This window comes from Physeter macrocephalus, chromosome 14, assembly GCF_002837175.3.
Source record: "Physeter macrocephalus isolate SW-GA chromosome 14, ASM283717v5, whole genome shotgun sequence".
Classification (NCBI taxonomy): domain Eukaryota; kingdom Metazoa; phylum Chordata; class Mammalia; order Artiodactyla; family Physeteridae; genus Physeter; species Physeter macrocephalus.
The window spans coordinates 10,679,831-10,705,842 of record NC_041227.1 but is presented as its reverse complement, the minus strand read 5'-3'; the positions used below and the strand labels follow the sequence as shown (position 1 = coordinate 10,705,842).

Sequence of the window (26,012 nt, the reverse complement as noted above, 5' to 3'; positions counted from 1 at the left end):
CCCTTTACATCATCCATTGGTGCAGACTGTGTTGCACTCAGTACCTGACGCACTTGGTTTCAGGGTCCATGAAACAATGGTATGGAACTAAAAGATCCTTTTCATCCCCAGATACGACGCCAGTGCTCTTTGTATCCTAAATCCTTGCTGCTTCCAAGTTTCCAGTCTGGGTAAAAAATTACATTTGAGGAAAAAAATCATCGAAGTCATAGAAATGTATAAGGAAAAGCTAGCCCTGTTCTGGTCGTTTGCCTTAAGGTGCTTGAATTAATGGTTACCAGCAACTGGTTGTTTGCTCTGATTTTCTCATCTTTCAGACTGATGAAAGGTTTAATTGTGGGTGACAAAGCTTTAAGGGTTGTGTGTGTGTCAGTGACTTTGGCAGCTCAGCAGATTGGGGAGCACCTTACTTAGAAGACGTAGAAAGTCTTGACCTTGTTATTTGTGACAGCATATCACTTGCTGATGGTGACTGTTACCTGTACTACGGTAAAGCATACATTAGTTGTGCCTCTAGCTATATTACATGCTAGTTAAGTGCTGTAATTGGGTGGGTGTCTGACTAGCTATTACAAGGTAAAAGAAAGGAAATTAGTCTGTTAGATTTAATAATTGAAAAGCCTTTAGTGTGTCTACCAAGTTCTTCCCTGTAAACAAGATTTACATAATATATTTTTAAAAGGTAATGTGTTTGTCCAGTTACTTTACAAAATTTGATGTGTATTTTATAAATTAATATTAAATAGAGTTTGTATTTTATTTACAAGCTGTATTTAGGTGTTTTCCCATTTTAAAAAGCTTTCTTAGTTCTCTGTGTAATGGAAAATCTTTTTTTTAGTTCATTATAGTTATCTAGTTCATTATAATCCCAAGGGATGGATAACAAAGTTATTTAATATAGTATTAGTAAAGGTAACTTAAAAATTTTTTCAATTATACAAATAATACATAAATTAATTCTTATTTTTTTTTAAAGGCTAAAATTCTTTTTTGTCCACAAAGCATATTTATTCATACGGTACTTGGTTATAAAAAGAAATTAAAGTGGCTGAAAATGAGTGACTATAATTTATAATTATGCCAGGACAGCAGGCACAAACTAAGGTGTTTTAGGTAAATTGTGAGTCACTATCTTAAAGATACTGTAGTATAATGGCTTTCAAACATTGTTTAAAAACTGCACGCCACAGTAAGAAATGCATTGAATGTTGTGATCCGGTACACAGATATGTGTATGCATGTGTATGTATGGGTATAATACACACCTATATATAATTGAAAGTTTCACAAAGTGAAACCATTACATGAAAAATGCTGATTTTCTATTCCATTTTTTAAATGTTTATTGGGCCATCCCAATACAATTTCAGGATGCACTATTTGAAAAACACTTGTGAAGCACTTTGTTTTCCACTTGAGAAATTTGCCGTGGAAGATACTAGTATATTTTTTTTCCTAAGGGGGGAAAAAGCACTGCATTGCTTTCTTTTTTATTTTGAAATAATTTCAAAGTTAGAAAAGAGCTGCATGAAAAGTACAGTTTATACCCTTCACCCCGATCATACCCACATTTGCTTTCTCTCTCCATTTTTCCTTGAAACATCTGAGAATTGGTTGCAGAGATCACACAGCCCCTTAAACCCCTAAAGACAGGCATATTTTTTCCTGAGAACAAGGACATTCTCTCATACATTTCTGTATACGACCACAGTTCAGTTATCAAATTCAAAAAATTTAACATTGATACAGTAATATTCTTTACACAAAAGCCATACTAGAATCTCACCAGTTGCCCGCATAGTGTCCTCTACAGAAAAACCGTCCCTCCATCCAGGGTCTAATCCAGAATCATGCATCGCATTCAGGTGTCATGTCTCTGGTCTCCTTTAATCTGGAACAGTTCCTCAGCTTTCCTTTGTCTTGCATAATATTGACATTTTTAAAAAGTAAAGACAAGTTGTTTTGTAGACTGTCCCTCAATGTGGGTTTGTCTGTTTCCGCATAATTAAACTCAAGTTACGCATTTTTGGCAAGAATACTACAGATATGATGTTATATCCTCATTGTACCGTGTCAGGAGGCACATCATGTCATTTTATTTCAATATTGTTCATGTTAAAACGCTTTTCAGTGGGGGGGGGGAAACGGTTCTTGTATTCTTATGTGTTGTCCATTATTCTAGTTATTCTCAAGCTGATAAACATGAGCAGGGACTTAGGAAGTGTATCTGTTTTCAGATCCATCCGTTCTATGTCTTAATTGTTTTCTGATTGGAGAAACAATAGAAGATGGTGAAATGGCATGAATATTCTTGAGTGTCATTTGCTTAAGTACTTTTTGTGGACCCAGTGATTATTTTTTCTGGCACTGACCTGAGTGGAAGAAAACCACCCCAATGAAACTTAAATCCTGCGGTCATGTTCTCTAGAGCGCTAACTGAAGGCTTCTGCCTTTGGATTCTTTGGATTATGAATGTATCCAACTCGAATTGCTTCACTAAAAAGAGATTTATTGGCTCAAGTAGCTGAACAGTCAGGGCTAGAACTTCAGGACAGATATTATCTAACAGTGCGGCTGGTAGAACTTAATACAATGAGGGGAGTGGCCTATTTGCTCATTTGCTCAGTCCAAACGGGAGTCACTAGGCCACACATGGATACTGCATGTTTGAGATGTGACTTGTGCAACTGAGAAGCTGAATTCTTAACTCTGTAGTTTTAATTAATGAATTTAAATTTAAATAGCCACACGGAGCGCGTGGCTGCTGTATTTTACAACACAGGCTAGAATCTCTGTTTCTTGCTTTGCTTTCCTGTTTGCTTTTTTCTCAGACAAATTACCCCTTTGTGGTGACAAAAATGGCCTGCAGCAACTCCAGTGTACCTTCTGTCATTAACTACCCACCCGGAAGCGAGCCTCCGCTCCCCACCAATCACAGCCAAAGCCTCAGAACCCACTCTCTTTGGCTCTGTCTGGGTCCTGAGCCCACATCTGGGCTGGGTTGGTGAGGGGTGTTCCTCAAAGAAGAATCAGGGAATCAGGGTGCTGTCACCTCACAAAAGAAGGACCCTGTGAAAGGGAAGTGAACACAGTGGCATCAATTGCAGCTTTTTTAAAGAGTGCTTGGGTGTACATTTCTCGTAAAGGAGAGAGTTAAAAGCATAAGGTACTATGCAAAAGGTAAACGGGGACAGAGAGCAGTCCTCTGTCAAAGGAAAATGGTAAAAGTGGAAATGAAATTTGGGGTCGAGTGGCCTGTTCTGAATTTGACAGAAAAGTTCAAATCTCAAAATAATGGCAACGTTTGCTTTTGTGTTTTCAGATATTATTGTTTTATTTTGATTGTATTTACCATAACTAAATCTGATACAAATGTAATATATAAAGAGTACATAGAAACTTTAATCTGAAATGGCAGAAAGTTCAAAATTCATTACTTTTGAAATACAGAAACGAGAGAATCATGGTCTTAGGTGGGTAAGTGTGGTGGGTAAATGTGATGGGTAAATGTGATGCCCAAGGGGTTGGAATGGGGTAGGGTGGGTGGGACTGGTAAGCCAGAGTCTCCCCTTACACACACACACCCCACTGCGTTGTCGCCACTTGGGTATGTATGGGCCCAGCGTTGCCAGCTCTTCACATTTTTAAGAAGATACCAGAAATCCAGAATTTCCCATGAAACATCCTGATTTTTAAAACAACTCGTGAGACAGACCAAACAGACAGCCCCAGCTGGCCTGCAGGCTATCAGTTTGCCAGCGCTGTCTCAGAAGCTCAGAACCATGGACCATCAAAGGCTCTCATTCCTTTACTGTGAAACCATCTCCTCATAGGTCACCGCGAGGATTGAGGACAGTACCTGAGGATTAATAAGCGCTCTGAATTTCAGCTGTTCTGTCCACTTCTCAGGGAGGTGGCTGAGGTCCAGAGGGATTCAGCGACCAGCCCAAAGCAGTCCTCCAACTGTGTGACTCCACAGTGTGGTCCCCAGACAGCAGCTTTGGCATCACTTGTATGGAGGTTAGAGATGCAGATGATCAGGCCCCACCTCGGTTCTGCTGAATAGACTCTCTGCTGGTGGAGCCCAGAGATCTGCATTTTAACAAGCTCTCCTCAGGTGCTTCCTGTGCATATTACAGTCTGAGAAGTCCTCAGGTCCATCTGTATCTCTCCTTCACTCTTAGCAGAACTGCTTTAATGAGCATGGTTTATAAGGTCTTCTAAAATTCATAAAGATGTACGGAAAGCCTTCATCTACTCATCTGGCATACACTGTACTGTTAACTTGGCAAAAGTAAGCTTCAGTCTCCAGCCCCCTGTGCAAGGGACTCCACTTCCTTAAATTAGTATAATCTGACTTTCCAGAATTGCAAGGTTGATCGAATACAATAATTCCCCACACAAATCATCAGAGGTGTGCAGAAAATAAGCCTCTGAAAACTCCAGGTTGGATTTTTGTTCTGGGCTATCCACCAAAAGAGAAGACAAAAAAAGGCTAGAATTTGACTAATAGTACAACTCACAGATTGTATCAGTACAGCATTCCTTTTCCATCCCATCTCCTAGCGATGCCTGAAACGACACGGAAATAGCTTTCATGGCATTGTTCCACTAAGACCTGGAACAGGTTCCACTCAAATGAAACAGGGCACTGTTCTTATGGAACATAAGAGTTCTGTTCCCAGGCTTTCTGTCCTGCCAGCGCGTGCTAGCTTTAAATCTACAGTAGGGTAGTCAGTCGCAAATTAGGTTTTCCCCAACATTCCCAGAGGCCTTCAGCTGCTGTCTCAGGTATGTACCCGGGGTGACTCCAGCAAAAATCTGTATGCTTAGTGACTCAGAAACTAAATCATTAACTTGGTAAATACCTGCCAAGCATGGGTAAAGGGAGCTTGAAGGAGAGGGCTTTAGAATGTGAGCCTCCAACAATGCCGTGATGATGACAGCATGGGAACAGCAGTCCTGGTCAGTGTTGCTTCCCGGGTGGATCAGTGACTAACCCCAGAATCATCTGGAATCGGAATCCCCTATCAGTCACTCTCAGGAGTAACAATCCACACGAGGTAACTTAACAAGAAGGTAGATTTCTTTTGTTTGAATCTCTATCTGGTAAAGCAGAAAAATGTGGAAAAGGATTCTTGGTTTAAAAACACACATAAAGCAACTATACCCCAATAAATAAATAAATAAATAAAATTAATAGACATTAAAAAAAAGTAAAAACACTCATACAGACCACTTTTAACTAGTTGATGTTTAAATTGGGTACATGCATTTACACACACACACACACACACACACACAAATCTGGTCTGCTGGAATGTGGAATTAACATTAGTGTAATTCCAAAAAAAAAAAAAAAAAATGGATAAAAAGGGACTTCCCTGGCAGTCCAGTGGTTAAGACTCTGCACTTCCACTGCAGGGGGCACAGGTTCAATCCCTGGTCGGGGAGCTAAGATCCCACATGCCACCCGGTGCAGCCCCGCCTCCCCCCCCCCAAAAAAAAAAAGGATAACAACGTAATGTACGCTTCTGGCACACACACATATGCAAGATGCCAGACAATACTTGAAAAATGATTCCAAACAAATCTCACCCCAGAATGGCCATCGTAATAATTTTTCATTCCCTTGTGGAAGGCAACAGTAAAACCTTTGCAATAAAGTCTTCGCAATTCAGTTGAGGTCCATGAGGGTTTTTCTAGCAAGCTGGCGTCCATGTCCTCCCTCCACCACCACGGGGCCTTGGCTGGTGCACACAGGGCCCGTGCCCAGTGGGACTGGCATGGGCCTCCATCAGCCAAGCAGACAGCGGAGAGGGAGGAAATCAACAGTGAAGGGGGAGAGCCAGGGGAGGAGGCAGGGTGGCTGGGAAGCTGGCCAAATGGCAAAGGGCTGAATGGGCTACATCAACTCCTGACAGCTCCTCAAATATCCTCGCTGTCCTTTCCCGCTCACTGCGTGGGTACCAGGGGAACACAAAACCCCTTTGCCTGGACGTCGCCAAGAATTCATAAACGTTCATTTTTAAAACAGCATGTTAAGCAGAGCGAAATGTTCATGATTTTGAGGGATGTGACAAACTGGATGCAGAAGGTGAGGTCACCTTGACATCCCTTAATCAAGTCGTGAAGTTCAAGTTCAGCCTGCCGATTGCTTATTGTGATCATGGTTGGAGTTTTTCCTCTTTTGCAGGGTTTGTGCTTGAATGTTGATGGCTTCTAGGATGGAGGAAAGATGACAAGACTGATAATGCTTACGATCTGAGTATTTTCTTTGTCTTTCCTCTTTTAGCCTTGCGAAGACAAATAATGGTTAAGGATGGATAAAATATTTAACAGTGGCCATGCATAATTTATTCCTGAGTTGTTACTCATTTCCAGCCCGATAGTTTGCTCTCAATTAGGACTTCTCAGAACCATGATGTCTCCTTGGCAAGCTGACATCGTGCCTATTTTTACTCTGCTCTTCCTAGGGCTAATTGTTTTTATAATTTGTTGTTGTTGTTGTTCAAGTACTCACTCCTAGATGTTCTCTTCATCCAAAACAAAAGTCAAAATTCGAGGCGAGGGTTTTTTAAATATTCATTTCCGGTCCTTACAGTTAACTCAGAGCTTCAGAGATATAACCTGGGAAAGAGAAAAATATATTTGCATATATAACTATCTCTTACGATAACTAGACTGGCTAAGGAAGCTGTGTGTCCAGTGAAGTAATATATGATTTCAGAAGAAATTTTAGGAAAAAAAAGTATATGAAAGAAAAGAGTCACCCCCTCAGAAAAGCACTATTCAGAGATAACCACTCTTAAGTTTTTCAGCACATATGCACAGCAATATATATTACCTAATATGGATTTTGACAGAAACAGGATCATACATACATCTAAATTATTCTGTAATTTGCTTTCTTCAGAGGGCAATATACTGTGAATGTCTTTGCTCTGTCAATACTGCTCTACATCTTTTATAATGGCTTCATTGTATTTCATTGTATAGATGAACCCTCATTTAATAAAACCAATTCCCTTTCGTTTGCTGTTTCCATTTTTTTTTTCACAATTATAACAGTGCTGTGGTGAGCAGCTTTGTAACTACATATTTTTATTCTTTGTTCAGTTAATTCCTTAGGATAAATTCCTAGAAGAGAAATCATTAGGTCAATGCATGTGTTTTTTTTGTTTGTTTTTTTTTGTTGTTTTGGAGAAGGAGGGGGCATTGGTTCATGAATATATCCAGTTTCCTTCCGGAAAGGTTGTTCTAATTTACTTCCTCACCAGGGGTATGTGTGAGTCATTCTCCCCTCCAAAACACCAGATTTATTATTTTTATGCTTTTCCTACTTAATAGGGGAAAAAAGTGTCTCTTTATTTTGCTTTACATATCTTTGATTATTAGTTTGGATGGCTTTTTAAAAACTGTTTATTAGTATTTATTCTTTTATTAGCTTCTCCGTTTGGGTCCTTTGCATAACATTTTAAAAATTGAGGTATCAGTCTTTTCTTAATATGGAAGTGCTTTCTAGATTAAGGAAGTCGACCTTTTGGTCATTTTTTCCTAATTAGTCATTTGCTCCTTACTGTGTGTACCATTGGCTTTTGCATTTATTCTGTAGGAATTTCTTATTGTCCATGGTAAAATTCTTTATTCTTTTCTCTAGTAGTTTCCCTCTCAAATTATATAAATGCTTACCCAGCTTTTATCCTAAGTTCCATACTTCTATGATTTTTTTTTACATTTAGATATTTAATCCATCTGGTAATTCTTTGGCCATCTACTCTTTGGCTAAACTAAGAGATCTGAGATTTTTTTTGTTTAAATTCTCCATTAATTGTTCTATCATAATGTATTGAATAAGATACTACTTTCTCATTGAATTGTAATTCCACCTTTATCATTTGCTAGTTTCTTACATGTTCTTGGGTTTGTTTTGGCCAAATCACGATTTGTTAATCTATTTGTCTGCTTTAGAAGTATTTCATGCTGTTTTGATTACTGAAGGTTTAAAATACATTTTAGTATCTGTAGAGCAAACCCTCTTATTCCTCCCCAATTGTTTATTTTTTACAAATTTAGTTATTCAAATGATAAATAAATTCACATGGTTCAAACAACCAAAAAAGTTTTTAAAAGTACATAGTGAAAACACTTTCACCTTTTTTGGTCCCCAGTTCACCCAACTGTCATTCCCTTCCCTCAGGTACCAATTATGCTTTGTTTCTTGCTTATCTCTCCATAGATTTTTTTTTTCATAGATTTTTTAATGTAAATCAGACAGTATGAAAATATACTATGTCCCCTCTTATTATTATATAAAAACAGCATATTCTACCCTTTGCTTTTCTCATTTAATATATCTTTGGTAATTCTTTCCTTATCACTAGATAAAATTCTTCCCCATTCATTTTATTTCCATTCCTTTTTCTAAATACAAACTTTTAATTTTGGAATTGTTTTAGATTTACAGGAAAGTTGCAAAGATAGTACAGCATCACCCAGGTTCCTCTGATGCTAACATCTTATATAACCATGGTACCTTTGTCAAAACTAGAAATTAACATTGGTACATGTCTTTGTCTTCTCCAGCTGCATAACAAAACACCACAAACTGGGTGGTTTAAGCAACAGAAAGTTATTTTCTGGAAGTTTTGGAGGCTGGAAGTCCAAGACCAAGGTGCTGCTGCTGTTTCCCTGTGTCCTCACATGGCCTCTCCTTTGTGCAAGAGAGAGAGGGAGGGAAAGAGAGCTCTCTGGCATCTCTTCTTATAAGGACACTAAAGGCACGAATCTTATAGGATCAGGGCCACACCCTTATGACCTTATTTAACCCCAATTATTTCCTTAGAGACCCCATCTCCAAATACAGCCACACTAGGGGTTAGAGCTTCAACATATGAATTTGGGAAGGGGGGAAGAAACAACTATTCAGTCTATAACAGTACATTACTATTGACTGAACTTTAGACTTTATTTGGATTTCACCAGTTTTCCACTAATGTCTTCTTTCTGTTCCAGGATCTAGTCCAGGATACCACGCTGCATTTAATCCCCATTCACTTTTGCAGCTCCATAACGTGCAACCAATTTAATATATTAAACAATCCCTTATTGCTGGACCTTTAGTTTGTATCAATTCTTTTGCCACTGCAGCTATATGGTAATTAATAATTGTATTCATAAGTCATTTTGCACATGCTGAAATATAGTTGTAAGGTAAATACCTAGAAGAGGAATTACTGAGCAAAATGCATATGCATTTGTAATTTCAATAGAGTCTGCTGGTTTGTGTGTCAATTTGTATAATCCAGCCAACAAAGAGTGGGATTGCCCATAACCTTGCCAAACCTGTGAATTTTCACCACACTGATGGCTGAAGAATGTATCTTATAATGAGGGAGGTCAAACATCTTTTCATATGATGATAATCTACTTGAATTAGCTTTTCTTTCAATTATCTTTTTTTTTTTTTTTTTTTACGGTGCGCGGGCCTCTCACTGTTGTGGCCTCTCCCGTCGCGGAGCACAGGCTCCGGACGCGCAGGCTCAGCAGCCATGGCTCACGGGCCCAGCCGCTCTGCGGCACGTGGGATCTTCCTGGACCGGGGCACGAACCCGTGTCCCCTGCATTGGCAGGCGGACTCTCAACCACTGTGCCACCAGGGAAGCCCTCTTTCAATTATCTTTGCATATACTTTGCTCATTTGATGTCTTCCTTATCATTTTCCAGAAGTCCTTTATAGATGAGGATTACACCTTGACTATGTATTGGCAAATATTTTTTTCCCCTCTTGTCATATTGTTTTTCCTAACAAGCAACTTTATTGAGGTATAATTTATTCCAATACAATGTACTTTGAATGGACAGTTCAATGAATTTTGACAAATAGAATACATCCATATAACCACCACCACAATCAAGATATCGAACATTTCTTATATTATATTGGAATATGCTTAGAGTAGTGTTTGCCATGCAGAAACTTTTCATCTTTCTATAGTTGAAATTTTCTTTTATGGCTTCTGAATTTTGTGTCAAAATAAGAGATGCTTTCACACTTTGAGGTTAAGTAATTATTCATTTTTTACTTCTAATATATTTGTGTCCATCAACTCAGGAATAAATAAACTGTGGTACATCCATATAATGGAATATTTGGGGGCCACAAAAAGGAGTAAAGGGCTGATGTGTGCCACCACATGGATGGACCTTGAAGACTTCATGCTAAGTGAAAGAACTCAGATGCAAAAGGTCACACAACATATGACTGCATTTATATGAAATGTCCAGAAGAGATAAATCCATAAAGACAGAAATTAGATTAGTGGTTGCCTGGGCCACAAGTACATGGGAGGCTTGGGGAGCAATGGCTAAGTAGTGTAGGGTTTCTTTCTTTCTCTCTTAGGGTTTCTTTTTTGGGTGATAAAAATGTTCTAAAATGGACTGTGGTGATGGATGCACAACTCTGTGTATGTACTTTAGTCTATACCATTCACTGTATATTTTCAGTAGGGGGACTATATGGTATGTGAATTATAGCTCAATAAAGCTGTTAAAAAATGATTCATAAACCCCATTCATTCAAAATATATGAACTGTGCCATGTGGACTTTGTGGCAGTTGGGGGGTCACAGCAGTGAACAAGAGGGTGCAGTTCCTGACCTCATGGAGCTAACATCTAGTGGACCTGCTGTCACACTGTATCCTTGGAAAGAAGATACTTGAAAAAAAAAAAATTTCTGAGACCATCAGAAATTCTTCTGGCTTCTAATTCACATTTCTTGAAGAATAGCTGTTTCAAGTGACTGGACAGACCGGCTGAATCACAATCTGCATTTTACCAAAATCCGCAGGTGACGCGTCAGTCACCTGGTACATTCAAGTTTAGGAACCAGTGATCTAGAGGTGAATTTTCAACCAAAGCAGAAACGCTGTCTATACTGTCCCTGTCTAGGAGGAGACGGCCCGACTCTGCTTGAATTTCCCCCGAGGTGGAGCCTCACCCCTCGGAGACCCCATCTGTTTATTCACACAAAACTCACCTTCAGAAACTTTCCCCTTCACTTTAAGGTGAAGTCCGCTTCCCTTTAGTAATACCTGTGTACTTGTTTTATTTTGCTGTGTTAACAAATTCCCCCAAACTCAGAGGCTTAAAACGACGCACGTTTGTTATCTCAGTTTCTGTGGGTCAGGAGTCTCAGTACAGTTACCGGGGTCCATGGCTCAGGGTCTCTCTCACAAGGCTATAGTGAAGGTGCGGCTGGGGCTGTCTGAGGCTCGAGTCCACATCCAATGTCAAGCACGTTCAGGTCGATTTTAGTTCCTGCATTTGTAGGTCTGAGGCCCTGGGCTCCTGGAGGCACCAGCTGTTCCCTGCTCCGCGGCCCCCAGAGCGGAGCACAACACCGCGGCCGCTCGCTTTCCTCCAGGCCAGCAGGGGCGCGCCTCCCTGACTCCTTCCAGCTCTGACCTCTAAAGCCTCTTTAAGGGCTTGTCTGATTAGGTCGGCCTCACCCAAGATAATCTCCCTTTTGATTAACTCCAAGTCAACTAATCAGTAACTTCATCATGGGAATGATAACCCATCATATCCTCTGGCTCCCCCCATACTTGGGGATTATGTGGTGTATGCCAGTGGGCTGGAATCTTAGAATTCCACGCAACTCCAGGGGGTGCCATGCACGCAGATGTGAGTGGTGTTCTGCACAGCTAGGCAGGTGGGGTTTCTCTGTTTTTTCGTGTCCCTGGCTCAGTTGTCGTTCTTCTCTCAGCAGCCCCATAGAATTCATTGACCCCTTCCTTGCAATCTTCCTTTAGATAATCCAAGCTTTCTCCCGGCAAAACAGCTCCTGCTCCTTCAAACTGTCATCCCATGTCATAAGGTCACATGAGCATCACATGAACATAAAGTCAGTCATAAACTGACTTTATGTTCGGTTTGTCTCAACACACATTTATCAAATGCGTTCCAAAACCTTGCCACCATCAGCTATATTATCTATCTGGCCATCTTCTTTGTCCTCCTTTGAAAACACTCTAGTTTGTCAATATTCCATTTATAATGTAGGATTTATTGAGCACTTACTCTACGCCAGCCAGTGTTTAAAGAAGTTTATGTAGATTGTCTCATTGAATCTTTTCAGCAACGCTGTGAAGTTGTATCATGCCATTTTACTGATGAGGAAACTCAGGCACAGAGAAGTTAAGTAATTCCGCCAAGGTCACACAGCTTTTAGGTGGATGGAACCCAGACAGTTTGACTCTAGAGCCGGTGCTGTTAGTCACTGTGCATTGTTCCCTCCCAGAGGTACATTCTGTACCCAGCAGGGGCCCTCCAGGGGCCAGAAGACAGTCCACTTCTAGCTCTTTGTACTGCATTCTGTATTTTTTAGTTAATGCATCCTCATCCTCATTTGCTTTTTAGCAGCTGTGTTATTTCAATATCTTAAGTTAAACTCAAAATCAATTAAAAAATTCTCTGTGGTTGTCACATGAACTGCTGAAGACGAGGTTTCCCGCATCCTCAATAATCCTCAAAAAAGTAAATACTTTTTTCTTTTTTTTCTGCTAAATTTCATTGTGTTTGCTTATGGCCATTGTTACAACCAGGGGCCCCTCTCAGCTTATTGTTTGCTGCTGATATGCCTGCAGGTTTCCTATAGAGCAGGATCTCTTTTATGGAACACCTACTGTGTACAAAATGCCATACCCTGTACTCCAAGGACACTTAAGGGCCTTTGAATCCTAGTGAACAGAGATACAGTTTCCTGAAGCAAGAAACAAATGTATTCCAATGTCCCAAATAGTCTAATGAATACTGTTTTACCAGGGCACTTAACTGTTTTCTAACATCTTCTGACGTATTCTGGTCCATCTCGGTGTGATATAAATGAAAGAGCCACCGTGGGCTTGAAACCCAACTCCACGTAGTTACATACGTGGGCCTGGGCCACAGTTTCCTGAGCCTCAGTTTCCCCAACTGCGAAACAGAAAATCAAGTCCATAATTCCTTTTTTTGAAATTTTGAAATCCAGGAAACTGCAAACCATTTGCTTTTTTCCCCGTCGGGCCGGCAGAAATGCATTGACCAGCAAAACCTGAGCCGGACTGGCATGAGATTTATTTAAGACCCTTAATGAGCTCATGTAAGGTGACTATTCATACATTCTACTGAGAAATATGAAGTCTGATAACAGGGTGCTGCCCCACTCGTCCTGGAGTTGTCACCTCGGGTGTCCTATGTGCTCCGTATTAGCATTCTAAACCCAGGAGTTCTGATTCTGAAACATGTCTGGCCCCAAGGGTTTTTGTGTTTTTTAAAATTTATTTATTTATTTATTTATTTATTTATTTATTTATGTTTGGCTGCATCGGGTCTTCATTGCTGCACGTGGCCCCAAGGGTTTTGCGTTAGGGGTGGTGGGCCTGTAACGCCCAGGACTGCCTGAGCCTGCAGGAGAATTTACAGAAGGCGCTAAGCTCCCGCCTGGGTCACGGAAGCCCGGCCACTTCACACCTTGCTGGGCAGGGTCTTTTCCCTCCAGCGTCTGTTTAAACAGGAGGCAGAACAAACAGCCTGGGACCCACATTTCAGTAGCTGGAGGGGGAAAGAAATGCCTCTTTCCTCTAAACCCAGGATTCTCCCCGCACTTCCCAGGACCGGGGCAGCTCTAGCTGGAAAGCCAAACGTCGACACATAGGGAGCACTTTGAGTCTCGACGCTTGGCCTCTTGCCTCAAAAGCTACGAGCCCCTTTGTGCAGCTCTGTTGTGGAAAGAAAAGGCGCAGAGAAAAATGGATCAAATGCCTGAGGAGAATCAGAAGCTTTTCTTTTACAGGGAACGAATGGGATGGGCTGTCTCCTATTACCATAGAGAGATCATTTCAAATCTGTGATAGGAAAATGCTTTTAAAACCTGGGTTTTCACCATGCTTCTATCAAGAGGGGTGGTGTTCTAAATCATTTTGCTGGTGGCGAAACAGAGACACTAAGCAGGAAAGTGACTTCAAATTTTAGATGAATGTGTTTATTGAGGACTGACCTCTAGGTGCAAAGGCAGCCACTGGGCTCCTACAGCAATCCCCCCAAGACGCCCGAGACGTGTGTTCTGTCCTCCAGGAACTTCCTGTCTGATGGTGGCCTTACTTACAACTTAGCCGAAGGTAGAAGGTATCAGAAGGTAAGCTCAAAGGGCTCATCTCTTTGGGGGTCAGAAAAAGGGCCGTGGAAGAGCGACCTTGAAGGCTGGGTGGAGGGCAGGGAAGGCAGTGGGCCCAGGGGCAGAGACGGAAACACTGGACGTCGATGTGGAGCCCGGCAGACTTGGGGCATATTCAGGGGACCCCGGAAGCAACACCCAGACACTTTCACGGACCAAGAGGTCAGAGAGAGACTGGGGCGGGGTTGGGGGGGAGACTGCAAACTGGGGCAGCTCCTTAATTGCTGCAGTGCAGGCCCACGGTTTCCTGAGCTTCCCTTTCTTTTCGAGAGAAGCCACAGTTGAATGTCTGTGTGAACTGTAAAAGGTACCACATTGAAAGATGCAGGTATTTAAGCACGATGTTGTGCAAATCTAACACACCTACAGATGCCTTCGTTTGGGCTGCGCTGTAACAAAACACCATAGCCTGCGTGGCTTATGAACAGCAGACATTTATTTCTCACAGATCGGGAGGTTGTAAGCCCAAGATCAGGATGCCAGCAGGGTCAGGTTCTGGTGAAGGCCTGCTTCCGGATTGCAGGCGGCTGACTTCTCCGCGTGTCCTCACACGGTGGCAAGGGCAGGGGAGTTCTCTTGGGGTCTGTTAAATTTTTTTTAATTTTTCTTTTATATGTATATATATTTTTATATTTATATTTTTCTTTTATATAAATATATATGTATATATATTTTTTTTCCTGCAGAGCTCCTTTGTCTTCGAGTTAACCTTTGTGAAGGTGATGGGGGCACAGATCTTCCTGTGGACTAGACACCCCAGCCTGGTCTTCTTGGGTCACCTCTGTTAAGAGCGCTAATTCCATTCACAAGGCCCTGTCTTCTGAGACCATCACCTTGGGGTTAGGATTTCAGTGTATGAACTTGGGGGAACACAAACACTTGGTCTATAGCGGCAGGCTGTGTGGCAGGGCCAGGACTCAGGTGAGGCAGGCGAGATGCCCAGGGCACACAACGAAAGGAGACCCTCACTCCCTGGGGCCAATCCTGACCCGGAGACCCCCTTAACAGTTTGTACTCCAAGTGTCTCTCTTACCTCCTCCGGGCCCTGGCTCTGCTCTGTGGGCTGCCATTTGCATCTTAGCGTTCAAAGAGAAAAGCAGTAGACAGATTGGCAAGGGGGGGTTGGGGGGTGGAGGTGTTTGAACTTCACTTGGTGAGTACTGGGGAATTAAGAGCAGGAAGAGAGGTGGCTACAGGTGCTTTGGGAGGGCAGTGAAAAGGGGGGGCTGGCAGAGGGGCAGGGCAGCCACCAGCTTTCCCAGTGCCAGGCTTCCCTGCAACAGGCAGTGTAGCGTGAGTAGCAGGTAAGGACCTGGGTTCTTCCCTTGACTGATTATAATCCCTGGCGAGTGACTTAACCTCTGAGCCGTGTCTCAGGTTCCTCATCTCCAGAAGGGGCATTAGCAGAGCCTCCCTGCCTCACAGGGTGCGGAGGAGGTTCAAGGCGGGCGTCTCTGTGAAGAGTTTTGAACAGAGCCTGGCACTTAGTAAGCTTTCAGGACACGTTCCCAATGAGACCAACGGGCCTTCGAAACGGCCCGCGGAGTTAAGCAGCTTTGGAGCTGCACAGATCAGAATCACCTGGGGGATCCTTTCAACCTCCCCAACCGAGGCCACGCCCCCGACCAATTAAATCCCAATCACTGAGGAGCGGTCTCGGCGTCAGTATTTTCTGGAAGTTTCCAAGGCGCAGCCGAGCTTGGGAACGATGCTCACCTAGAACCTTGTGTGCCTGAGGCCTGAGCTGGCAGAGGTGACCTTGAAAAGACACAGGCAACCATTTTGTGGCTGGAGGTGAAGCCAGATGGGACGGGGGTGGGGGGGTGGAAGGCTGTGTGGCCTCGGGGCCCAGCCGGGGGCCACTGCGGCTCCCGGGGGCGGTCTTCGGGGCCAGGTGGCCACGGGCGCCCCGACCTCCGGCTGGGAGGGAGCCGGCTGCCCGGCCCCGCGGAGGGCTCCCGCGCAGGAGGCCGCAGCAGCCGCTCTGAGCCCGTCTTGGGCGCCAGAGGGAGCTCGTGGGGACGCGCCACGGCTCCATCCCCACAGCTGGTTCAAACTGGTTTGGGCAGGGTGCGGCCCAGGCGGGCTGCATTCCAGGCCTCGGGCTTGCCGCCTGCCCCAGGGTCACCCCAAGCGCCTGTGAGAGGCCGGGGAGGCTGTTTAAAAATTCATCTTCTTTGTTTCAAATCATTCATTCGGCCTCCCACGGGGGTCCCTGGCTACAGCCAGCCGGACTAACCGGAGAGGGGCTCTTCTCAGCCTGCGGGGTGCTGCGCGTATCACCGTCAACGGCAGAGCTTTAAAAGCTGCTCCCGTCCAGCTCCCCTTCGCCCCAAAGACTCCGATTCCGAAAGGTGGGGTGGGCTTCCGGGCATCTGTGTTCTAAGCAAAATGTTCCTAAGGCATCATTACGTTTAGAAAAAAAGACTAGAAACAAAATGACTCTTGGCTAGCCAGCGTGGCCCAGGGTATGAATCGCGGAGAGGCTGGTGAAGAGCGAAGATCTCTTTCCCAGACACCCCATCTCCAGGGAAAGGGGGTCGGGGTAAGCAGCACTTTTAGCTAATATCCCAGGGTTTTTTTGGTTTTTGTTTTTTTCCCAGTGAGTCCTATTGGGCATTTAAAAAGTTTAAATACTGTAACAAACATCAACAGAAGAAATAAAACGTTACCAATATAATTGAAACCCCTCCCGTATCCCTCCCCAGTTTCCTCCCCCCCACCCCAAAGTAACCAGTTTCCTGAATGCGGTGTACATCACTCCCATGCACGGCTTTACACTTTTACTCCATATGTCTGTATCCATAAACAATATATAGTGCGGTTTCGCATGTGTTAAAACCTTTATGATAATGGCAGCGTGCCCTACAGAGCCTTCACGATTTGCCTTTTTTTCTTTTTTTCCTTAGCATTATGTTTCTGAGATCCGTGCGTCAGGGGAAGTTTGCTGTGCTCAGGACTGTGGCTAATCTGAGGCCGGTTCTGGGCTTTTCCGAGGGAGGGCCCCAGTCAGCCGGTAAGGGTGAGGGTCGGAGCTGGGTTTCTGGGTGCGCGTGGGATACGGAAGGGCTCGGAGCGCCAGGCGCATCAGGATAGTAACGAATGGCCAAGTGCGGGCTCAGCGAGCTCCTATTAAATCCTTTTCCTTAGCACCTGAGGCCCAAGTCTTTGCCAAGAATTTTCCAGAAAATTACTCTGGCCTGAAGGCCTGAATGTTTGGGCGGCGATGTCGAGAAATTAGCAGTGGGAAGCTGTGGAAGTGGGAACTGTACAGTGATGGATTACCCAAAAGACAGATCAAGCATGTGCTCACGCCCCCTACTAAGGTTGTCAGATAAAATATAAATTAAGATTTAACAGGACGAGGGTGAGGGGAGTCCTGTATATTTATTTGCAGCCCTAAGCGGAGCCCGATTTTTAAAAACGAATTTAACATTTTAAAAGACATCATAAGAAAAATTAGACAGCTAGACTTCCTTCCCTGTACCTCGTTACCTTTTTTAGAACTCTCCTCACTGGCGTTGCTTTGGACCCCACCCTCTTCACCCTCTAAGGGGTCTAGACTAGCCTCCTAGGGATGCGGGGCTGTGTCCAATTTAGTGCGCTGAAGAATTCCCTGGGGAGCTTATTTTAAAAGCTGCCCCTGGGAGGAAGAGGATCGCTACACCCGACTTCCCTAATTTTTAGGACTGTCCGCCTGGCGCAAACAAGATGCTGTCCGAGGGGAGGCCTTGTGGGCGGGGCGATGGCGGGGAGGGGTGGTCTTTAAATGAAAGGATGCTCTAAGATAGCTGTTCTCTATCCTGAATGCACGCTGGAACCACCCGGGGAGCTTTACAAACTACTGATGTCCAAGCCCCACCCCCAGGGATTCCGGCTGAATCGGCCTAGGGTGAGGCCTGGCTTCCGGGCTTTTAGAAACTCCCCGGGGCATTCTAAAGTGCTGTGGGAGTTGGGAGCCGCTGCTCCACCGGATTCCAATGAAAAGGGGCGGTCTATACCGATGGTTCTCAAACTCGGCTCTGTGTTAGAATCACCTGGCGAACATAAAAAGTACTGATGCCCAGGTTCCAGCCCTAAAGGCTGTGTGTGGCCGTCAGACTTCGGAAGTTTTGAAGGAGCCCCAGGTGATTGCAATCTGAAAGCGAGTTTGAGAATCTCTCGTTTACCAGGTGGTGCGGGGGCCGGGCGTAGTGAGCGTCGCGCGCCACTGGGTGGCGCTGCCCGCTCGGCCCGGCGTTCCGGGAGGCGTGGGCCGCGGCCACTGGGTGCGCACCTGCCCCGCCTCCGCCAGGCGGGCCACGGGGCATGCAGCCGGTCGGGGGCGGGGCTCCGAGGCCAGGACGCGGCGTAGGGTTCCCGGGCAGCCTCCGCCAACTGGACTCTGCCGCGCTCCTCATGCTGCTCGTGGACGCCGATCGGCCGGAGCCCGTGCGCAGCGGGGCGCGCGAGCTCGCGCTCTTCCTGACCCCCGAGCCCGGGGCCGAGGTAGGGGACGGGGTTGGAAGTGGGGGAGGCGGGTCTTGGGGTTGGGGGATCCAGGGCTCGCGCTCCCCCGGGGAGGAGTGGACGAATGGGGACCCCTTGCGCGCTGGACCCGGACCCTCGGCTTCCCCGCAGCATTCTCTCGTACCTGGCGCTGGGGCTCCGGACCCGCGCTGGGGGTCCGAGGGGCCCCTCCTTTGCGGAGCGGTGGCTGTCTGGCGTCGCGCGGAGATGCGCGTCAGGTCGCGCCCGCGCCCTCCTCCAGCCCCGGTTCTCAGGGGCCCAGACTCGCTTCCCATCGCTACCTGAGACCCCTCCCCACCCCCCCAGCATCCTCCGGGATGCCAGGCTGAGGCGCGCTCGGAGCTGCTGCCCTTTGCCAGCCTGGGCCCCGGGGGAGGCTGAACCCCTGTCCTGCCGCTGCCCGGGCGCTCGGCCTGCTCTGCTCCGAGCTGATGCTACGTGCCGGGAGGAGGCGGGCAGGCTGCGTCTGTGCGAGGATGCTCCCGGCCTCGGTACGCTTCTGTTGCTAGGAGGGAAAATACCTCATCTCTGGCTGTACTTTCTATTTTAAAAGCACAGAATAAAAAGTAGATCTAAAACTAGCCTCTTTATCTTCCCGCTGAAGCCAGTATGTTGACAGTGCCATGAAAGTTATTTACCGAAGTTCACCAGGAGTTATGTAGGGCCAGAAAGTCAATCCATTCTCTTTTTAAATCTCAGAAGCAGTACGGAAGTATTTAAAATAAAGGGTAAGCACCCTCTCCTTTTTCTCTCTCACCTCAATTCTAGTTCCCAGAGATAACCATCTTTCACAGTTTGGTGTACATCATTACAAACATTAAAAATGCATTTACAAATGTAGGTATGCATGTATACTAATAATTATACATAATTAGTTTTTACCAAAAAACCCACGTGATACTAGAATAATGTTCTGTAACTTGCTTTTCTTTATTCAAAATAGCATGGACAAATGGAGAGTGACTTAATGGTAAGGTATAGGGCTCCTTTTCGGAGTGATGAAATAGTTCTGGAATTAGTGCTGATGGTTGCAAAACTTTGTGAATTCACTGAAAACCACAGAATCGTACACTTTAAAAGAGTAAATTTTATGGTATGTGAGTTATATCTCAATTTTTAAAAATAGTATGGACATATTTCCGTGTCAGAATGTATCTATAAGAGCTGTCCAATAGAAATATAATTTGAGCCAAAGATGTGAGCCGTCCATGTAATTTTCTTTTTCTTTTTTTGGCCATGCCATGTGGCATCTGGGGTCTTAGTTCCCCGACCAGGGATTGAACCCATGCCCCCTGCAATGGGAGCTCGGAATCTTAACCACTGGACCACCAGAGAAGTCCCCCATCCATGTAATTTTAAATGTTCTAGGAGCCATATAAAAAAGGAAAAAGAAACAGATGGGGCTTCCCTGGTGGCGCAGCGGTTGGGAGTCCACCTGCCGATGCAGGGGACACGGGTTCGTGCCCCGGTCCGGGAAGATCCCACATGCCGCGGAGCGGCTGGGCCCGTGAGCCATGGCCGCTGAGCCTGCGCGTCCGGAGCCTGTGCTCCGCAACGGGAGAGGCCACAACAGTGAGAGCCCTCGTACCGCAAAGAAAGGAAAAAAAAAAAAAGAAACAGATGAAGTTAGTTTCAATATATTTAATTTTTTCCAGTTTTATTGAGATTTAATTGACATTAAACACAACACTATAAGATTTAGATCTGCAAGTTTCAATGTATTTAAAATAAGTGTCTCCAAAATATCCTTTCAACATGTCATCAACAAAAAAATTTAAGGAGATTTTTACATTCTTTGAAGTAAGTTTTCTTTTTTTTTATAGTGATTCCTTTTATATATATATAAATTTATTTATGTTTGGCTGCATTGGGTCTTTGTTGCTGCGTGCGGGCCTTCTCTAGTTATGGCGAGCGGGGGCTACTCTTCGCTGCCGTGCATGCACAGGCTTCTCATCGCGGTGGCTTCTCTTGTTGCGGAGCACGGGCTCTAGCCACAGGGGCTTCAGTCGTTGTGGCACATGGGCTCAATAGTTGTGGCGCATGGGCTTAGTTGTTCCACGACATGTGGGATCTTCCTGGACCAGGGCTCGAACCCATGTCCCCTCTATTGGCAGGCAGATTCTTAACCACTGCGCCACCAGGGAAGTCCTGAAGTAAGTTTTCAAAAAAAAAAAATCAGGCTTGGACGATTGTACTTACAGCACATCTCAGTGTGGACCAGCCACGTTTTAAGCACTTAATAGTCATAAGATGCTGGCAGCTTCTGCATCAGAGAGTGTAGGTCTTCATCATTCCTTGGCTTCTTCGTGTCCCACCATTACAGAATAATTCCTCCTATTTTCTGAGCACATACTATGTGCCAGCAGCGTGCTGCACTCTGTCCATGGATTACGTCATTGCATCCTGGCAGTGACCCAGTGGCTAGGATGTTATGTCAGCTTCATAACTGAAAACTGAGGCCCTCACCGAATAAGCAACATCCTATGAATGTCCTGTAATTTCTGAACCACACCCCCAGGGATGGGCATTTAGGTTGGGTACCTGCTTAAGGGTTTAAGTAACCTGAGCGTCTTTCATGTTCTTTCTCCCCCTTGCTCTCAGCAGCAAGATGTCACTGTGTCCAGCGGCTCAACCCAGGCTCACCTTGTCTCGATCCGGGACAGCCTTCAGGAGAAGCTGCATGTATTAACTTCATTGGCTCACTCAGGGCGCTCTTTAACTCAGACGCAGGCTGGCTCGTGCTCATTCGTAATGGCCTTAATGAAGAGCCGAACTCCCTGTAGCACCACGCGGCAATAAAGCCACTTAGAGCTCTTGCTGAAGTTTATTTACCCAAAGAAGCAAAAACTGCCAGAGTGGAGTCACTTGCAGCCTCTACTTAAAGCTTAATTCATTAGCAGTTCCTCGCACTGAAGCTGTTTGCAGATGGGCAAATGAACTGGAAAGGGAAAGTCTGGTTTGGGAACAGGTCTGGGCAGCCAGTGCCTCCTGTACCAGCCCCTGTCCTAGGGCCACTTCGGGCTTTTAAATGGAGCAGTAGGAGTCTCAGACCAGCCAGCTCCAGTCCTAGGGGTGTCCTGGGGTTCTTAGGGAGGTGGGCCTTCGTCGTTCAACACCCTGAACCCCTGCCGTGTGCGGGGAGTGAAACACACAAGGGCTCCCACTCTCATGGGCCGACTGTCAGACAGTAAACATGTAACATACAAAACCTCGAAATTGTGATGAATGCTGTGGAGAACGTGGGCATGGGTGATGTGATAGAGGGTGTCTTTGTGTCTGGGAGACATGGAGTGGGGAAGGCCTCTCCAAGAAAGCTTGAGACCCGAGTGGTAACCCCTCAGGAATGGGCTGGGAAGAGGAAGCACAGAGGTCCAGGAGGGCAATTAGCAGAGGGACCCCACTTTGTCTGGGAGTGTTCAGGGAGGGCTTCCCTGAGGCAGCATCATTTTAGGCTGAGCTCTGAAGAATGAATAGAAGTTGACCAGGCTGAGAGGTAGGAGGAAAACATCCCAGGCAGAGGAAACAACTGGCAAAGATCCTGGGGTGGGATGAAGCAGGGTGATCACCAGGATAGAAGAACAAGCAGCAGGGAGAAGGGGGAGCTGTGGGAGGCGGGGCTCGTGAGGGGGCAGAAACCCTGTTGGGACTTTGCATGTCTCCCCGGATTGAGGAGCCGCTGAAGGGCGGCATGTTGAGATGAGTCGGCCGGTGAGCATTTTACTATTTCTAGTGCCTTTGGGTTTTTCTGTCCAACCAGCTTTTTGTGTTTTACTTTCTCTTTTTCTGGTTTGAACTTCCTCTTTTGGGGGAAGTTCCTGGCAGGATCTCCGGAAGCTGCTTCAAGATGGCAGGGGGAGAGAGAGAGAGAGAGAGAGAGAGAGATGTTTGCCTCTTGGGTGCCCTGTGATTTAGGAGGGAGGGGAGCTCAGGGCCCTCCCGAATGGCTGAGTCCTGATACCCACCCAAGGGTGAATTCCTGACCAGACTCTCAGAATTCCATTTGGTTCCTGTGCTGGAACGCAGGACAGATTTGGTCCACAGATGGGGTTAGTGGCCTACATGGAAGGAAATAAAGGAAGCCAGCACTTTCTCACACCTAGGGACTTTGCTTGAGTGGGCAGAGGATGATGGGGGGAAGCGCCTGTTAACCACACGTGGATTAGATCAGGGGTTGCAAACTGGTGGCCCAGAGGCTGAATCCAGCACTCTGATATGATGGGTTCAATTCACATAGGGGTTTTTAAATGGAGAATTTTCATGAAGAAAACCTGAGTTTCTTGTTTATTTAAAATAATGGACAGTCTGGTAATCCTAGGTCCCTATTTCCTAGTTGTGGTCTCCTGTTTGCCACTGTCCCCACTCCTCCTCATTGTCTCCCTCATACCAAAGTTGGTATCAGTTACCATTTACCCTTGTGCTTGAACCTTTGAATTTTCTGTAGTCATGATAAGAGGAAAGGGAACTATTTCTTCAAACCGTGTGTCTGGACTGAAATAGGAAAACATAAATTAGCCAAAAATGCCCTTGAGTTTCAAGAAAAAATGTAGAAGAGACTGTTTCTTTGTGGAAGCAAAGAATATTTTACTGTGTCCAACCTGCAAACACCCTGTGCCTATGGGAACCCTGGCATGTGTCTTATTCTTGTGACCTACTGGTCCCCTTTCAGCATTCAAATTTGGATGTTCAGATTAGAAGTCTGTGGGTGGGTGCCAGGGCACAGGCTACTCTGTCTCGAGATGTAGTTCTGTATTAATTTATTCCTCAGATCTTTTTTTTTTATAGATTTATTTTATTTATTTATTTATTTATTTATTTTTGGCTGTGTTGGGTCTTCGTTTCTGTGCGCGGGCTCTCTCTAGTTGCAGCAAGCGGGGGCCACTCCTCATCGTGGTACGCGGGCCTCTCACCGCCGTGGCCTCTCTTGTTGCGGAGCACAGGCTCCAGACGCGCAGGCTCAGCCGTTGTGGCGCACGGGCCTAGTTGCTCCGCGGCATGTGGGGTCCCCCCAGACCAGGGCTTGAACCCACGTCCCCCGCATTGGCAGGCAGATTCTTAACCACTGCGCCACCAGGGAAGCCCCCTCATATCTTTATGGAAGACCTGCTGTGTGCCAGGCACTGTGCCGGGTACTGGGGAGAGGCCAGTGAGAGGGATGCGATGCCTGCCCTCAAGGACTGGCACTGCAGTCAGGAAGATGAGCCCACTAGGAGTTACCCAACAGAGTAACTAACGGTAATAAATGCCACGAGGGAGGCACCTGAGGGGCTGTGATAGAGACACACAGGAAGATTGGAAGGAACCGCCAGGCAAAGATCTGGCATCATGTGTGTCGCTGGAGACAGGGAAAAATGAGGCCTCCGGAGGTGCCTGAGTGGGTGGACCTCAGTGATAAAGGGGAGAGGGGCCAGGGCCAGACCAGGGCCTGGGGTCAAGGGGAGGAGTCTGGATTCCATCCTGGAGTGTCATGGATAGAAGCTGTGAGCAGGGCCAAGCTGGGTGTGAGCAGGGAGAAGACGGCATCAGACTTGTGGACCTAGGGCTGCAGTGCTGGAACGCGTTGGAGGGGCTGGCATGGCAGCAGGTGGACCACAGATGTGGATGTCCCGGTGGACGTACGCCGAGCTGGCCAGGCTCCCTGAATCAGAACCTTCGGGGGTGTGAGAGCCAAGGTGGGTGCTTAGAGAGGGGCAGCATTTCTCCGAAGAAAGTTCCTATATTTCTCCCGCAGAACTGCCCAGCAGTGGAAGGACCTGTCCCTGGCTCTGAACAATCTCTTATCACAGGACAGCTGGGCTTTGGAGCAGGGGGTCACCTCAGAACCTTGGCTAGAAGTTCCCAGTCTGGCTGACTCTCGGCACGAACCGAGAAGCTTTGAAACAGGTTCCCAAAGACGGGAAGCGACCCTGGTGCCTACCAGCCCAGGCTGGTCATGTAGCGACCCTCCTGCATGGCGGACAGCTCGCGGCTGCAGCGAGTCAGCTCTGAACACGCCATTCCGGCACCGGGGAGAAAAGCAAGATGCACAGAGGTGTGTGCGGTGTAAAGAAAAACTTAAAGGCAAAAAACACCTAGCTCATGCATCTATAAATAGGAGATTCAGTTAAATCGATCGCTGGGGTGGGGAGGGGTAGGTGGGGCGGGGTAGGTGGGGCGTAGCCAAGGTGAGAGCGCTGGTGTAGGGCATGGTCCCCAACCTTTGCCAAACATCCGCATCATCTGAGATCAACAACAAAAATGCTGATGCCCGGCTCCCACCCCCAGATACTCTGATTTCGTTGGTGTGGGCGCCCCCTGGGCATTGGAACGCTGAAAGCCCTCCAGCAGGGTTGTAAGCCTGGAGTGGCCAAGACTGATTAGTCTGTTGGACAGTCACCATGACTGCTGACTGTTGGGGGCACCCCAGGCCTGGGGATCTGGACTTGTAAGCGCCCCTCCGGAGATTTTGATGGCCAGCCTGGTGGGGGCTCACAGCCTCCGTCAGTGCTAGCGGGACTGGCCCCAGGCCCAGGAATGCCTGCTTCCAGCCACCCCAGGAGGACAGAAAACCCGTCGGTCCTGCCTGCTGCTGTGTCTACCGCACCAGCTACTGATGCCTCACGTATCAGGTGAAGAAGCATCCTTTACAGATGTGTGCCTCCCCGCAAACCCCTTGCTCCTGCTCCGGCTGAGTGGTGGGAGGACCGGCTCTGGAGCCACACGGCCTGGGTTCAGATCTCGGCTTTGCGCTCATGCTTCTCTCTGCCTTTTCTCCTCCGGTTGTGGGGTTGGATGAGATGATCCACGGGCAACACTTGGCTCAGGGTCAGGGCCATAGTAAGCGATCTGGTTCATTAGCTACAATTATTCACTTATTCATTCCACAGTTGTTTATGGAGCAGGTACCAGGTGCGGACCCCATGTAGGAGCTGGAAAGCAAAAGTGTAGGAGAGGCCCGCCGCCCTCAGGGCTCTCAGAACAGGTGGGAGGGTGGGCGTGACACACGTTAATATTTCCACACAGTGTTTGCAAGAGGGCGATTTCAGCCCTTCGCTAGTGCAGAAGATGGTGAATTTTCTCTCACTAGCACGACCTCGTGTAAGCCTGGAAGTCCAATGTTAACTTTCTGAATCTGTGTACGTGAGACCAACCATAGATTCCAATTTTTGGTTTGCAAAACATAGTTGCTGCACCTACGGTCAGCATGAGCCCCCGGTTCTCTTAAGCTATCTCGGGATCTGAATTTATTCCTTGGTGCAAGTGTGATGGAAATTTGGCCTGTGCTTCTTTTTTTTTTTTTTTTTTTTTTTT

The 26,012-nt window shown here is 46.2% G+C and overlaps 1 protein-coding gene across 3 annotated transcripts in view; it reads left to right on the top strand.

The window, feature by feature from the left end:
• Positions 1 to 18,524: 18,524 nt before the first annotated feature.
• Positions 18,525 to 26,012, top strand: part of BCAS4 (breast carcinoma amplified sequence 4) — a 64,031-nt gene continuing 56,543 nt past the window's right edge. For all 3 annotated transcript variants that reach the window (XM_024128577.2, XM_024128578.3, XM_024128575.3), the window contains exon 1: positions 18,525 to 18,704. In XM_024128577.2, coding sequence (XP_023984345.1) covers positions 18,525 to 18,704 — 180 coding nt within the window. The remainder of the gene's footprint in view (positions 18,705 to 26,012) is intronic.